We start from the raw sequence: 16299 nt of genomic DNA, 5'->3' as shown, positions 1-16299 counted from the left end.
CCGTGCGTGCCAATTAGAAACGTCAACGAGCCAGTGAACATTAAACGGAGCAGACCAAAATCCCAAACAAGGAAATGGTGGGGGAATAAAACGACCAGATTATTTAATTAATGGATGTAATAATTAATATTTTATTTTATTGTAATTTAACAAATATTTATGGTTTAAAATGGATTACGACTTCAAAACAAAGCTCGCGGCCGAACGAGAAAAGGTAGAAGATCTGTTCGAATATGAAGGTTGCAAAGTGGGTCGAGGCACCTACGGGCACGTTTATAAAGCTAAGCGCAAAGACGGGTAAGATTCTGAAAACGGTATTGTTTACTCAAACTGATTGCAGAATGCTAAAATGTAAAATGGACAGACTACATTTGAACCACCCTGAGCGCTGCCAGTGTCTGTGTTTTTGTTTTCATGTACGCACTCACCCACTCGCAACGGTCCTCCCCCAAAACAACACAGCGATGATGTTTATTATTTGACACACTACTTTCAACATTAGTTATTTATATAAGCCTAATATCGCTAGTAGAAACGTGTAGGCTTTGATCTTGGTCAACTTGGCTAAGTCATTGCTGCTTAAAATAATAATATCATATTATTGCCAAGATCTCTCAAGAGTACTCAAACAGTCGAACTCGATGCAATGCTTAACTCCTTTTGGTGCTTGAATGCAAATAAAAAAAAGTGGCACAGCAATGAATAGAATATACATGTTTGGCTAATAATTTATTATTACGGTTTTCTAATATGGATAAAAGACTCATATCAAACTTCAAACAATGACTATTTTTGTCATTTGTGCAGTTCCTGTTCCTAATTGACCACTTACTTTGCAAAGTCACCAACATTTTTGTGGGATCATTTAAAATATATTTAAAAGTATTTTCCTGCACAAGCAAGTGATTTTGCTGTGTTTGATTCTCATTTGTGCACCAATCTCATGATATGCCTGGACATAGACTTCTCCCCAGATTGGAGGGAAAGTGGAAATGTACTCTATGCTATTTCGGTTTTGAGGGGGGGGGGTAGATCACTATATCACACTATCATTAGCCTATAATGGGCCATTAAGCCTATTAGCCCAATCAGATAGGTATATAGGACATAGGAACTCATCTGCACTGATCAATCAATACTGGAGGTAATACAGTATATCACCTCCAGTATTGATTGATCAGTGCAGATGAGTTCCTATGTCCTAAATGCCTATCTGATTGGGCTAATAGGCTTAATAGCCTATTATAGGCTAATGATTATAAAACGATCCCTCGTTTAGGGAAGTCAGTGTAATATGGATCTTTTGGCCATAGTAGCAGAATATATCCTATCTGTAATAAACAAGTTGACAATTTCAATGGCAATGCACAGTTGAGGGAGGTTTTTTTTCTCCATTTACCGCCAACTGGTGATTTGGCATTGGGCCTTTTGGCACGAAAGTCGTATTTTCACGGAATGTGGGCGAGGGAGCGTAAACAGGGCAGGACCAAAATTGGAAAGCTGAACTTTATGCAAATAATCTGCGATATAGCAAACGCTATTGACCAATTGAAGCTAATTTTAGCTTCCAGCCCCTACTGGATTGGCTGTTGATACCTAGCCTGCTTGCTAGCACCCACATGAGGGCGAAGTTAGCGTGGCTATCCGAATTATCATGTTATGTGCAAATGCACTGTAATCTAATTCTGTTGCTCAGGGCGCATGCTAGTGTTGCGTTCCTCTCATTTACTGCGAAAACCCCCGCCTGCTTTTTCTTGCAGGTAGCGTCACCTGTCGTTCGAGTAGCCTGACAAAACACCTGATATTTTTTGACAATTTGCGCATTCATTTATGTAATTTGTAGGCCTACACAATTGTAGGCTTACTAATATTAATAGATAAAGGGACTTCTCTATTTAGTTAATCAATATTCTGGATAGTGTCTCTGTCAACATGAAGATAGCCTACTGCTCAACTAGGCCCTACAATCCTTATCGTTGACCTAGCCAATATTTAGAGAAACTGAGACATAGTGTCATTGTTGTTGCTGATTGTTCAGTGATGCATGCTTTCAGGGGTGGTGCAGGAGGCCTGGCTGACGCAATTTACGTGACTCACGGCGATGGAGAGCTGTGACACACTAATGTCAGAAGGACTTAAAGTTAGGTGTTAGCCAAACTATTAGGCCTAGCTCAGGGGAGAACGACTGCCCCCTCGCATTGAGAATATCAGGTTGAAGGCCGACCGCGGTACTGCAGGCATTGTTTCCAGAAAACAGGATCCCCCATTATAATGAATGGGGAAATGGCTATCTTCGTGGTCAATATTCGTGGATAAAAAATAATAATTTTGGAACACAATCATGGTTCCAATAATTGCTTCTATTTCACCAGATGTTTGTCCTTGAACCGATTACTTTAAAATCACACACAGACAAAGTTATAAGGATAATTTAGTTGCTAATGGCAGCCTGCAGTACCTCGGTCGGCCTTCAATTTGAGATACTCCATGACAGGGGGCAGCACTGAGCTAGCCTGCAACCACACTTCCTACTTGCTGAAATGACACCTCCTGATCATCAAATGCACCACTGTTCATTCTCATAGGAAACAATGGGGTGATGTCATCGATGGCTTCGTCCATATTTTTACAGTCTATGGCCTAGCCTTTTAGTTGCTAATGCTTGCCCTTAATACAGAGTATTTGAACCACATGTTTAAGAAAACTAATGGCCAGCAACCAGTCAATGTATTTTGTGATGGCACCTCATGTATTGTAATAAAGGCACATTTTCTTGATCCATCCTTGCTGGTCAGAAATATGAAACACTTTTCATGCAAAGTTTGGCCTAGTATATTTGTTTCGTTTTTGTCTTATAAAACTTGGTAATTGTCAGTGGAACATATTGAGACTTTTTAGTCTTCTGTTGGTTTTTCAGTAAGGTCTTCCAACAGTCAGCAGTTAGCAATAAATTGCAGAAGTAGCACTTTGATGAGGTGTGCTTTCTCTCTGTAAACAGAAGAGGGAGTGTCTCTATCCACATGTATGTGAATTTAGGAATGTGAGTCAGGATTATGGCCAGATGAGTGTAGTGGCCATGCAGGCTTTTTGTGAGGCACAAAAGGCAGCCTGTGGACTGTGTGCGACAGCCTTAAGGCGTCAGCATGCTTCAGTTCGGCTGGCGACTAGCTAACCAAATGAGTGTGCTCGCATACTCCCTTAAAAGACCTTCGCTTGAAAAACAGTTCATCTTTCCCTCGATCCTGACTAGTCTCCCAGTCCCTGCCGCTGAAAAACATCCCCACATCATGATGCTGCCACCACCATGCTTCACCGTAGGGATGGTGCCAGGTTTCCTCCAGACATGACTCTTGGCATTCAGGCCAAAGAGTTCAATCTTGTTTCTCATGGTCTGAGAGTCTTTTAGGTGCCTTTTGGCAAACTTCAAGCGGGCTGCCTTTTACTGAGGAATGCCTTCCGTCTGGCCACTCTACCATGAAGGCCTGATTGGTGGAGTTCTGCAGAGATGGTTGTCCTTCTGGAAGGTTCTTCCATCTAAACAGAGGAACTCTGGAGCTCTGTCAGAGTGACCATCAGGTTCTTGGTCATCTCCCTGACCAAAGCCCTTCTCCCCCGATTGCTCAGTTTGGCCGGGCAGCCAGCTCTAGGAAGAGTCTTGGTGGTTCCAAACTTCTTCCATTTAAGAATGATGGAGGCCACTGTGTTCTTGGGGAACTTCAATGCTGCAGAAATGTTTTGGTACCCTTCCCCAGATCTGTGCCTCAACACAATCCTGTCTCGGCGCTCTACGGACAATTCCTTCGACCTCATGGCTTGGTTTATGCTCTGACATGCACTGTCAACTGTGGGACCTTATATAGATAGGTGTGTTTTCTTCATTGGCAGGCACATCTCTTCAATGCATTTTTCCCACCACCAGCAGGTTTTTACAAGGGCACAGGAATACCCTCAGAATACAATGTCAAGATAAAATCCCTCTGATTTTTCCTGACACTGCATTTATTAAATAAAATCCTATTTATCTTTGATCATTCTGATTCTGCACTGTGTGTGCTATGAGCTCGGTATGTAGGCAATGGTTGAAGCCAGAGCGTGTGTTTGCATTAGAGGGTGAAATGCAGATAGATGGTAATGAGAGGCTGCACTCAACAACAACAGAGCACACCTGTGGCAAATGAATAGCTGTCTTCAGCCAGAGGATATTGCTATTGGCAGGGATTCCATAAGAACACATCGAGCAGTCCATCTCCATAATTTTCATATCCCCTGTCCTTTCTGACTCTCATAAACACACAACCTTCAATACCTGATATGGTATTGTATTAATCTATCTATGCTCAAGAACAAGGGATTTGTCCCTGTGTTACATTGCCAAAGAATTAAAGCTGGTTTGTGATGTCCTGTTTTTTTTTCTTCCTTTTGTCTGTTTCTCTGCAGGAAAGATGAGAAAGAGTATGCGCTGAAGCAAATTGAAGGCACTGGAATATCGATGTCTGCTTGCAGGGAAATTGCTGTAAGTTAAGATATTGCTTAAAGGTGCCGTTTTGCCCTTTCTCCTACTATATTATTTTCCTTTCTCCTGTGCTTTCTCCTACAATAAGATCTTATGTGTAGTTGCTGCACCATGCCATTTTCTTGACTTTAACCCTTAGCTGGTGCTATATTAAGGAGTAGAAACCTAAGAACTGTTCTACTTTGACTGTAGAGTGTATTCCTGTACTGATGTGCTTCTAGGATTGTAATAGCCCCAGAGTTGCACAATGTTCCTAATGGCATAAAGAATAGATACATCACCATGTAAACATGATATATGCCAGTACTCAAGTGCTTGGCAAGATACACACTGTAGGAGAACAATAAAGGTCTGCACATTTTATGGCACCCACACATCTACTGTATAGTGTTCAGGCCTCCAATGTGTTATAAACAATACAATATTTGCCTTTGGTGCAAAGAGATACATGTACACACCATGCTCCTCTTTGCTTACACTCAGCAGTCACTTTGCATTTGTCACTTACTCTGCAGGTTATTCCTAACTCAGTGCTAAGCAGAAGCAGTTCAAGAACACATACTACACTGGTTTAGTGTCAGCGCTTGTGTAGCCTTATCTGAAAACAGCAAGGCTAATACTCTTTAAGTGTTGTGTTCATAGGGATTATCGCTAACACAACACAGAATAGGTGAGTGTGATTAGGCTATTTGTGCTGGGTGGTGTGTGTCAGTTGAAGCCATATCGTCTAGATCTCTGTGAGGAACAGCAGATAATCAGAATGTGGTCCTTGTGACAGGGGAGCTGTAGCCTCGTACCAACCATCTTGATTTCACCATCTTGATTTCACGAGCTTGTCGATTAAGGCAGCCCACCGCACCTCTTTGATTCAGAGGGATTTAGTTAAATGCGGAAGACACATTTCAGTTGAATGCATTCAGTTGTACAACTGACGAGGTATCCCCCTTTCCCTACATTCTGTTTCGCTACACGTATACATGGATTTGATGTATCTGTGTAGTGAAATAGAATGTAAGCTCGTGAGATCAGGATGGTTCGTATGAGACTAGGGGAGCTGACTGGGAAATGTAATGTTATGTAAGTTCCACATACCAACCTCTCTAGGTATGTGCTATATGATCCACACAATATCAGAATGTTGTATGGTGGTTACACTACTTGTTGTGGTGACTTGCACACGTTAGCGGTCGATAGACTGTCAACGGAATAGTGAATTTCAAAGCTATCTACAAATTTGCACAGCTCCTGGAGGTACAGTATAGTAAATAAGGAGTCTTAATTCAAATCAACATTTATTCGACCCGTACACAGTTTACAGCAGGTATAAAAGGTGCAGCGAAATGCTTGTGTGCTAGTTCCCTCAACATTGCAGTACAATAATCAATATCAATAATAAGAGTAAAATCAAATATACAATTTTTGTAATAGAAGAGGTAGTATGCATAGTATTAGCCTGATATGTACACAATAAGATGATAGATAATGAATGTGCTGTATTTACAAATATAGTGGGTACCCACTGGGCACAGAGGTCAATTCAACATCAATTCCACGTTGGTTCAATGTAATTTCATTGAAATGAAGTGGAAACAACGTTGATTCAACCAGTGTGTGCCCAGTGGGTAGTGTAGTTTGTTGGTCGCGCAGTTGAATAAATAGTATATACTAGAGCAGCTGCGTTGACTCTGTGTGTGTGTGTATGTTTATGGGTGGTTATGGGTTGTTGTGTGTGTGTGTTTATGTTCATTCCCATTCCAGGAGTGGGGACACCTATAGTATCCTCTCCAGGTGACCCTCAACACTTTAGCCCCACATAGTTTTCAACCCATAGAGATCCTGTTTAATTACTATAGCGGCTAGATCATAAACCCTCAACGTTTCAGAATGGGGTGAAAATGGCAGCCATATTGGTCAGGAAGAAATCTAAACCAGTCTAATTGGAATGAATGGCAGTAGAGGCTTAATCCGGATTTTACTTATGCAGGAACATAAGAGTAAGGCATGTGATATGAATGGAATGTTGGCATATTGGCAATTCATTTGAGAAATTAATGGAATCATTTCTAAAGCTGTCTGGCATGCTAACAAACATACAGTGCAGATACATTCTTCAAATTCATTATTTTACACATAATCTTATCACAGCACTGGCAAACCATGGTTGACCAACTCCCTGAACAAAATGGCTGACCTTTCATCATAAGAAGGTTCATGTCCATTCTAGTATTCTAATTACTAATTCTATGGTTCACCCACTCTGCTTTCAGAAGTAGCTATACAGGGTAATGATCATAGAATTAGGAATTAGAATAGTAATTAAATAAGTAATTTAATAGGATCTCTATGGTAATTATGATGTAACAGAACATGATGCTTTCATAAAAAAAAAAGTCTCAGGTCAAATTCTACTACGGCAGGATTGCTTTGTTTTTCGAACCATCAGATGGAAATCCTGGCAAGGAATGTTACCAAATAGTTCTGAATGAAAATAAATATTGGTGTGTTGTGTTGGTGATCTGACCCAGTATCGGGTGTCTAGCTAGTGTGTCTAGCCTGTTCTGTTTGCACAGCACACCTCTCCCGGTTTCTCTCCACAGTGGATCCTATCATTCTGGGCTATGACCGTGTGTAGCGCACACTGTTAGCCGGTGGCAGGTTACTGCTCTCGCTCTACTACTGCTCTGCTGCTCTCTCTCCTGGCGCCATCCTCTAGTTTGTGCTACAGGAGACTGAATTGTCAGATTGCACAGCGGGCAATTTTTCCTTCATGTGATCTCTGATGCTTATTCATTGTACTAAACTGATGGATTAGTCAGCCCTGTGTCATCACTGGCTGGCTTCCCCTCATGACTACTATAACTTGTAATGCTGTTGAAATGCAAACACGTCCCTGGAAAATTGCCCATAGTTAGTTCAATTCATGAATTTCAATCTCTTACCTTTTCTATTTTTGGCATTGCTATTGGATTGACCCAGACCCTGTGGACACCATCAGCCACAGGGGAATGGAGGAAAGCTGCAGACCTGGGTTCAAATACATGCATTTTTGATTATTTGTTATTTAAAAACGTATTTTCATTAAATACTTTCTTTCTTTGTAGTCAAGTATTTTCAAATAATGTGGCCCGAATCAACTGCTTCTCTTGGAAGTAGGCCTATTTGAAAGTATTCCAAATACATTATTTCAAATACCAAACAGACCTGGGTTCAAATGCATGGGAGCGTTTATCTGTATTTAAAAATGCACTATGTTCAAATTAGGGCAGTGAGAGTTAATCAGTTATAAAATGTTAATGCACTTTTTTGTTGTTGTGATTAAAGCAAATTATTATTATTATTATTATTCTTATTATTATTAGATGAGCAGTACAACAGCAGGCTCCCATCATCACATCATAACACGAGGGGTGCCTGCTGAAGTTAAGAGCCACCAGAAATGGATTTTGCTCAGTCTCTCAGACCAACTTAGTTTAAACAGAACAATGTGCTCTTTGTGTCACCACCACCCCAACCCCCCCATTCTGTTGTGCAAACTGTGCTAGAGTTTAACGTTTGGCATGCCACACTCACAACTGACTGAGGGAGGTTTTGCTGCCATGTGTTATTGGTTTTGTGCATTCAAATGGCTTGAGGATCTTTTTTGCTTTTTCCATGTTCGTATGTCCCTTCAGAAGTTGTGGAAAAATCATTACGAGTAATACATTTTCAGAACCGAATGTACAGTACCTTTGAAATTGAGCAGTCATTGGGATTCATTTATTCAGGCTTTTGCATAATGTAATGGGTAATGTTTCCTCATGAAACCAGATTACATGTAATAGCATATATACTGAGTGTACAAAACATTAGGAACACCTTCCTAATATGGAGTTGCACCCCCCTTTTCCCCTCAGAACAGCCTAAATTCTTCGGGGCATGGACTCTACAAGGTGTCGAAAGCGTTCCACAGGGATGCTGGCCCATGTTGACTCCAATGCTTCCCACAGTTGTGTCAAGATGGCTGGATGTCCTTTGGGTGGTGGACCATTCTTGATACACACGGGAAACAGTTGAGCGTGAAAAACCCAGCAGCGTTGCAGTTCTTGACACTCTCAAACCAGAGTGCCTGGCATCTGCTACCATACCCCGTTCAAAGGCACTTAAGTCTTATGTTTTTCCCATTCACCCTCTAAATGGCACACATACACAATCCATGTCTCAATTGTCTCAAGGCTTATAAATCCTTCTTTAACCTGTCTCCTCCCCTTAATCTACACTGATTTGAAGTAGATTTAACAGGTTACATCAATAGGGGATCATAGCTTTCACCTGGTCAGTCTATGTCATGGAAAGAGCTCATGTTTTGTACACTCAGTGTATGTTGATGTGTAGGCCTATTAATTGTATTGAATTAAGCAAGGTCTTGTAACTCATCTGCATCAAAGGATCCACATGTAACCACTGCACTGTGCACTGCCACTGAGCTGGTTGTTGAAACAGAGCATAAAGCAGCTGGTTGCGTAATGTATCCTAGACCAGTCAGGGAGGATTAAAGTTGAACCTCTCTCACCCCTTAAACCCATGTGACACAGGAGACCATGTTTAGATAATACTGGGTAAGTCCTCAGGAAGTTAACTGACCTGTGGAGGCCTGTACTAAATAAAGGCCTCAGAGTGTTGTGAGCCTTCCTATAGAAAGAATCATGCTTGCTTTCACTCAGGTCAGTCAGTGGGTTTATCCATGTCTATGTGGTTGATGGGGTTTCTCAATCACTTTTTCTCTGTCAACTGTTACTAGATACAGCAGTAGCATTGTATTAAACATATCTTTAGATGTGTCATTCTCTGTTCTCTCTCAAACTCAGTCAGTGGTCAATAGACCTCGTCGTTTGGTGATAAGCGTACTTCTCATAAGTTGGCTATTACTGCTATGGTGTGGCCTGAGGTCTGCCAGTACTTCTCACTGGTTGTCCAAAGGCTTTTTAGGTCTGTGACTCATGCAGAAAATCTGAGCAGCATATTGGCACTGCAACACCAATAACAACCCTGTTATTGTGCAATTCTGGCATCCATTTCACCCATTCTAATTTGAGGGTCTATTTCTAAACTAACAGGTGTGGGCCTGTTGTTGGTCCAGTTTAGATTGACCCTCCTCAAGGGTTGAAACATTGTTTGAAAATGCAGTGTTTCCCCTGAAGCAAGTCCCGTTTTCCCCTTAGTTTATTATCAGCAAATTGCTTTTGTTTTAATACAATAAAGGGAACCGTGGTAAATGTCCTTCAGACAAAACAATGACAACAGTGATTTGCACAAATATTTACTTTGTTCCACGAAAACAAGAGGGAAGGTCAGAGGGAATTGATTGAGTGATGAATGGAAGATGAAGCGGTTACAAAGCCATCTTCTTTATGTTGTAAAAAAAGTATTTAAAACGACACTCTCGGGATCATTCATCAGATAAGACCACATTGGGAAGGGCTACACATTGGCTAGGCTACACATTATGTCTTAACACTACACCATGTGAAACCACACCAATGGAAACATTGGCAATCAGGTTTACTAGGGGACAGGGAAAATGGGTACCTCAGTACACTGAGACACCTGATACAGAATATTTCTGTGAATTCTGTGAATCCTATGGTCGTGGATTCCCTCTGGGACCTGCCTCGGCTCGATCTCTGAGTAGTTCTGCTTTTCACTCCGTCAGCCAGCCGATGTCAGCTATTCTCTCCCACCATTCTAATAACTGTGCAAACATGACAATGTTTTGGCTGTGTTTGCATAGGCAGTGGGTTGACAGGCTCTCTCACTTGGTTTCCATGGATGAAATGAGCGTCAGTGACAGTGTGTCCATGCCGAGGAAGGATCTTTAGTACTGTAGCTAGATAGGGGAGATGGTTTTATAATTGGAATTTTGTTTCATAAGAAGTTAATAAAGGAAAATAGAGGGAGAAGCTAGCTTAATGATGATATAAAAAGCAATGGCTATTTTAAATTGAATTGCTCTATGCTTCAGTTTATTGCACACATTAACCATGAGATGGGTTCTTCAGGGGAATTATATTACATACCTAAGAAAACCTGCATGTGGCTATCCATTCTGTTGGAGAATATGCCATTAGTAGCTACACTAATCTTCACCAGAGCCACAGAGACCGTGGTTACTCAACGACACAGCAGAGTCCGCAGGTTCTGGACGACACGGAATAACAAGAGCAAATGGCTGGCGGCGGCAGAGCAGAGAGAGCGGAATACTTGCCTTGCCTTCACTTTGTTCAGTGTCAGGGAAAAGCTTGGCGTAGTGTTTCTCCGTCCCAAACACACAGCAGCAGCATGCCTTCTCTGGATTTATCCACCCAGTGCACTGTAGCCGCATGAGGGAAGCCAGCTGGTTAGTCAGTCCTCGGCTGCGTCCCAAATAGCACCCTATCTCTTATGTAGTGGGCTTCTTTTTACCAGGGCCCATATGGCTCTGGTTAAAAATGAGTGCATTGTATAGGGTGTCATTTGGGACTCAGCCCTCTCCAGGCCCAACTCAGGGAGACTGTGATGAGTGTGATGGAAGGAGTCAGGCGCAGGAGGGTAATCACCGAATACAGAGTTTATTCCTTCGTTACACAAAATACGCTGGAATAACGACCAACAAAACAGGCACAGGGGAAACTATCTACCCTGGCCATACACTGTAACGGTATCTCCATACAATACATAGGCACAGGGGAAATATTACGAGTAGCTCCACCAACAAAATGGTACGAGTAGCTCCACCGAGCAACACTACTCTCACAGTCAAACAATCACCCACAAGGACAAGGGGGCAGAGGGAACACTTATACACGGACTAATGAGGGGATTAGAACCAGGTGTGTGTGATTGACAAGACAAGACAAATGTGATGATGATAATTGGGGCGGCAGTGGTTAGTAAGCCGGTGACGACGAACGCTGAAGCCTGCCCGAACAAGGAGGGGAGGCAGCCTCGGCGGAAGTCGTGACAGAGACGCTGTTTTCTTTTGGTTCCTCTCACTCTCTTATCCCCCTTCTTTGCGCCAAGTCACATTTGTGACTTGTTTTGACTCTTGATCATTGAGTGTAATACAAAACCCACATTGGTCTAAAACCCTTGTAAATGTGACAATATATAATGTGGTAATGACTGCCAAGGCTTAAATGCCCCCAGAAATAGAATGAATTGCTAGCTATTTAACTGTCCAAATGTTATGTGGGGTTATATACAGTATATAAGAGTCAGGGGTGGTTAGTGGCTTGAAAGCCGAGACCTCATGGATCCAGGTCCTATGTGCCATCTTTAAAGGTGTATTGGCTGTCCTGGCCACAGAGGCTATGCTAACGTTTGGCCCAAATCCAGCCAGCGCTTTCCCTGTGAATCTGTTGAAAACATTGACTCATTTTTCCCAGAACAGGCCAGGGACAGGCCTGTTCTTATATTCTTTCCACACATTCCTAATGAGGGTTCTGTGCAATGGTTAGGCTACATTATTTGAATGTGTTTTTTCTTTTAGGCAATTCGTATTTTCTTTCTTGTTATTGTTACTGATTTTGACAGACAAACAGGAAAGGTTTGATAGGTAGGTTTTGAAACAGGAAATGTATACAGTATTGGGATGTATAGCACGTTCACAAAATATTGATTACACAAGACTTCTCTATTTTATGGATCTAGCAGATTGATAGTTCATAAATCGTGACCTTTTGACGGTAATTGCCACGGTCGTTAATTGACACTATGTGGAGCAGAAAACCAGAATCAGTGACACAAATCCAAACAAAGATGGCAACGACACGGACCACGAGACAGCTCAATTGGTGGAATTCCAGAGTGCCCCGACTGCCTTCTGGACCTGAGCAGGTTGAGATACTACCTTAAATGGATACTTCGGAAAGGCGCTTTATCTACTTCGCCAGAGTCCGATTAACATGTGGATACCATTTTTATGTCTCTGTGTCCAGTACGAAGGAAGTGAGAGGTAGTTTCGTAAACCAATGCTAACTAGCATTAGCACAATGACTGGAAGTCTATGGGTATGTCTAGCATTGCCAAAATCCTGAAGTATCCCTTCAATGACCCCCCTCCATCTACAGTGGGGTCCGAAATTATTGACACCCTTGATAAAAATGAGCAATAATGACTGTATAAAATAAATAATTCAAATGCTGAGCTATAATGTATGCAAAAACAAAAGGGAAATTATATTATTTTATACTTATACAAATGCTCATAGAAAGAGATTTAGTTTAACAAGGAATACTTTTTTCCCCAAAAAATATAGGGGTCAAAATTATTGACACCCCTAAAGATTCTTATAAATAAAGTAGTCAAAAGTGTAGTATTTGGTCCCATATTCCTAGCACGCAATAACTACATCAAGCTTGTGACTCTACAAACTTGTTGGATGCATTTGCAGTTCGTTTTGGTTGTGTTTCAGATTATTTCGTTCCAAATAGAAATTTGTGTTATATAATGTATTGTCATTTTGGAGTCACTTATATTATAAATTAGAATATCATATGTTTCTAAACACTTCTACAGTAATGTTGATGCTACCATGATTACGGATAATCCTGAATGAATCTTGAATAATAATAATAATAATATGCCATTTAGCAGACGCTTTTATCCAAAGCGACTTACAGTCATGTGTGCATACATTTTTTTTTTGTGTGTATGGGTGGTCCCGGGGATCGAACCCACTACCTTGGCGTTACAAGCGCCGTGCTCTACCAGCTGAGCTACAGAGGACCACATAATGATGAGTGAGAAAGTTAGAGGGTCAAATATCATACCCCCAAGACATGTGGGTATGATCTTTGACCCTTTAACTATCTCATTCATCATTATTCACAATTCATTCAGGTAATCATGGTAGCCTCCACATTAATGTAGAAGTGTTTAGAAACATATTCTATTCTTATTTACAATAAAAGTGACTCCAAAATGACACAATACATTATTTACCATATTGGGCACAAAATAATCTGAAACACAACCAAAACGAACTGCAAATGCATCCAACAAGTTTGTAAATGTCATTGTGTGCTAGGAATATGGGACCAAATACTAAACTTTTGACTACTTTATTTATAAGAATCTTTTAGGGGTGTCTAATTTGGACCCCTACCTTTTTGAGAAAAAAATGTATTACTTGCTAAACAAAATCTCTTTCTCTGAGCAATTGTATTAGTATAAAATAATACAATTTCCTTTTTGTTGTGTACAATATAGCTCAGTATTTGAATTATTTATTTTATACAGTCATTAAATATTGCTCATCTTTATCAAGGGTGTCAATTTTGAACCCCACTGTAGGTAGGACCTCATCTTGACCCCATAAATAGGCTGAGTAAGAGTTTTCTTTACTCAGCGCAGTAAAATGTCCCCTGGGACAGCTGCCATTTTGCTTCCTGTGGCCCAGAGAGAGAGAGAGTGGATTACGGGCATCTGATTACGGCAGTGAGGTTTGACTAAGGTGATGCCCCCTGTAAAGGAACATGAACATTGACAGAGGCTGTCCTCCTGGTTACAGTATGTTGTTGTTGCACTACCCTGGCTTTACTCTTGTTCTGTGCTCTCAAATTCACTTCAGATTGGAGTGATTCTACAAAGGTCCACTCCCCTGTGATGGACTCACTGCAATAAGCTTATTGAGTCTGTGTCAAAATAGATTGAGTATTATACTAAAATGTTAAGATGAAAAACCAGCACTGTTATAGGACTGTACTGTATGCATAGCCTGGACTTCCCTAGGATAAATACAATGTGTTGATATACCAGATACTGTTTGCTCTTTATTATAACAAAATTACCTCTAGACATTTCGTAGTCATGTGACTGCACAGGATCCCTGTTTATTAGTTTAGCTGATTCTAAACAGTGCATACTGTTGAACACTGTACTATGAGTACTATGAGAAACCAGCTGTGTGACGGCCATAGAATTTTGAATGACAGTTATTGGCCAGCCAAATGAAGCGGTCACCATACACTATATATACAAAAGTATGTGGACACCCCTTCAAATTAGTGGATTAGGCTATTTCAGCCACACCCGTTGCTGACAGGTGTATAAAATCGAGCACACAGCCATGCAATCTCCATAGTCCACATACTTTTGGTCATGTGGTGTAATAACCTTCGAATAGCAAAATAAAAATGTCTCCTCTGCTCCGCTCCTGACTGCGTGTGCTGCCATAAAAATAGAATGAATAGAACAGGTTTCCCCAGGGACTAAAAGCAGGAAGTGTACCCATCAGTATGTGCTGTGGTTTGTTGATTCAATTTAACTGACATTACAAAAAATACATTCCATTTCATGAACCACATCAGTTCACATCATCTGAATAAACATTCAACATTACCATGGAAATGATTGCATCACAATACCAGGCAGCCATTGTGAGTGTACCTATGAGTTTACCAGTCAAATTGCCAGGTTTAGAGGTTCCAAGCATGTTCTATTCATTATATTTCTATGTGTGCTGCTGCTGCAGGGAGGGGGGCGTTGCCTAGGCAACTGAAGACTTGTTTGCTACAACACCTGGCTAGTTTCAGCATGAATGCCCGGCTGGTTATTTTATTTTCATTATGGTCTTCATCCATAACCGTCGGTTACATGGTTATACAATAATTGTGCCAGCCCTACAAACCAGAATTGGTCTTGTGGGGCAGCTAGTCCTTGTGGCTCTTTGAGTCCGGTCAGTGTGGCCAGCGTCACAGAGCCGGGAGTCTGCCTCTAAGGCCAGGGCTCATTAGCACAATGCCATGTGATAACCCAGGGATTAGGCTGTGATTAAACACTAACCTCAATAACCCTCCTCATTTCCCCCATCCAAATGCCAAATCAAACATGCTGCATACAATCACAGCATTATTCCCCCTGCTCTGTGTTCACTGTTCATTCCACCCCTCACCTTTTAAGCTTACTACTACAGTACTAGCCCGCCTTGCGGGTAGAACCGAGGGGGGAGACTGTGTGTGTGTGTGCTTGTGCGTGTGCTTTCGTGTGTGCATGATATATAGTACACTGTCAATGCAGAGAGCCACCCCCCCCGCTATAACCCTCTCTATCCGTATCGGCGGACACTCTGAAATTACAGCCGACCGTGCCCTTGCCTAAACATCAGACTGTTACCATGGTTACTCCATGGATATCAGTCTGAAAGAAGTCACTGGAAAAAAGACGTGATAGTCTCTACAAGCCAGAATGTTGAATAAAATGATGTTTGAGGTGACTTTACCTGTTGTTCGTGCTGTTGGTCCTTTTAGCAGTAGGAGGTGGAGATAGGGTATCCACAGGAAAGTGTTGTTTACCTGACTTTTTGTGGCGCTGGTAGGTTCTGTCGCTTATATTTTCTCTTGACTCATTCCACGTGATGCACAATATGTAAACAATAGCCGAATGTAACCGAATGTAGTCGACCGAAGCACGTTTCCTTGCAATCAGCGGGAAGTGTTTGCCATTCGGTCTGTGATTCGGTTAGGCTCGGCCATATTGTGCAAGTGTTTGCACGTGCGAATTGCATCAGTATTGAAAATAAAAACCGGAAGTACAAACCAATATACAGACCAGCGTACTGAAAGTCAGGTTAATAACACTACTCTCAATTTTCGAGCAGCAGAAGGACAAACCACACAGACAACCGGTAGAGCAAGTTTAAATGTAATTTTTTTTACACCATTTTGCACACAAATGTCTCAAGCTGTATATACTCATTCATTGTGTATTGCAGCTTGATTAGTCAGACCAACCATGCCCTAGCTCGAGCCAACGCCCTTGCTGCATGTTTA

At 41.5% G+C, this 16299-nt stretch overlaps 1 protein-coding gene across 2 annotated transcripts in view; it reads left to right on the top strand.

The window, feature by feature from the left end:
* Positions 1-49: 49 nt before the first annotated feature.
* Positions 50-16299, top strand: part of LOC311107063 (cyclin-dependent kinase 19-like) — a 57712-nt gene continuing 41462 nt past the window's right edge. For both annotated transcript variants that reach the window (XR_014610381.1, XM_084149524.1), the window contains exons 1-2: positions 50-297; positions 4438-4513. Coding sequence is in view for 1 of the 2 variants with exons in the window: in XM_084149524.1 (XP_084005650.1) it covers positions 170-297; positions 4438-4513 (204 nt within the window). In the remaining variant the exon portion in view is untranslated. The remainder of the gene's footprint in view (positions 298-4437; positions 4514-16299) is intronic.

Source organism: Coregonus lavaretus, assembly GCF_964263955.1.
Source record: "Coregonus lavaretus genome assembly, chromosome: 31".
In the NCBI taxonomy this organism is placed as follows: Eukaryota; Metazoa; Chordata; class Actinopteri; order Salmoniformes; family Salmonidae; genus Coregonus; species Coregonus lavaretus.
This window is presented reverse-complemented; position numbering and strand designations above follow the sequence as displayed.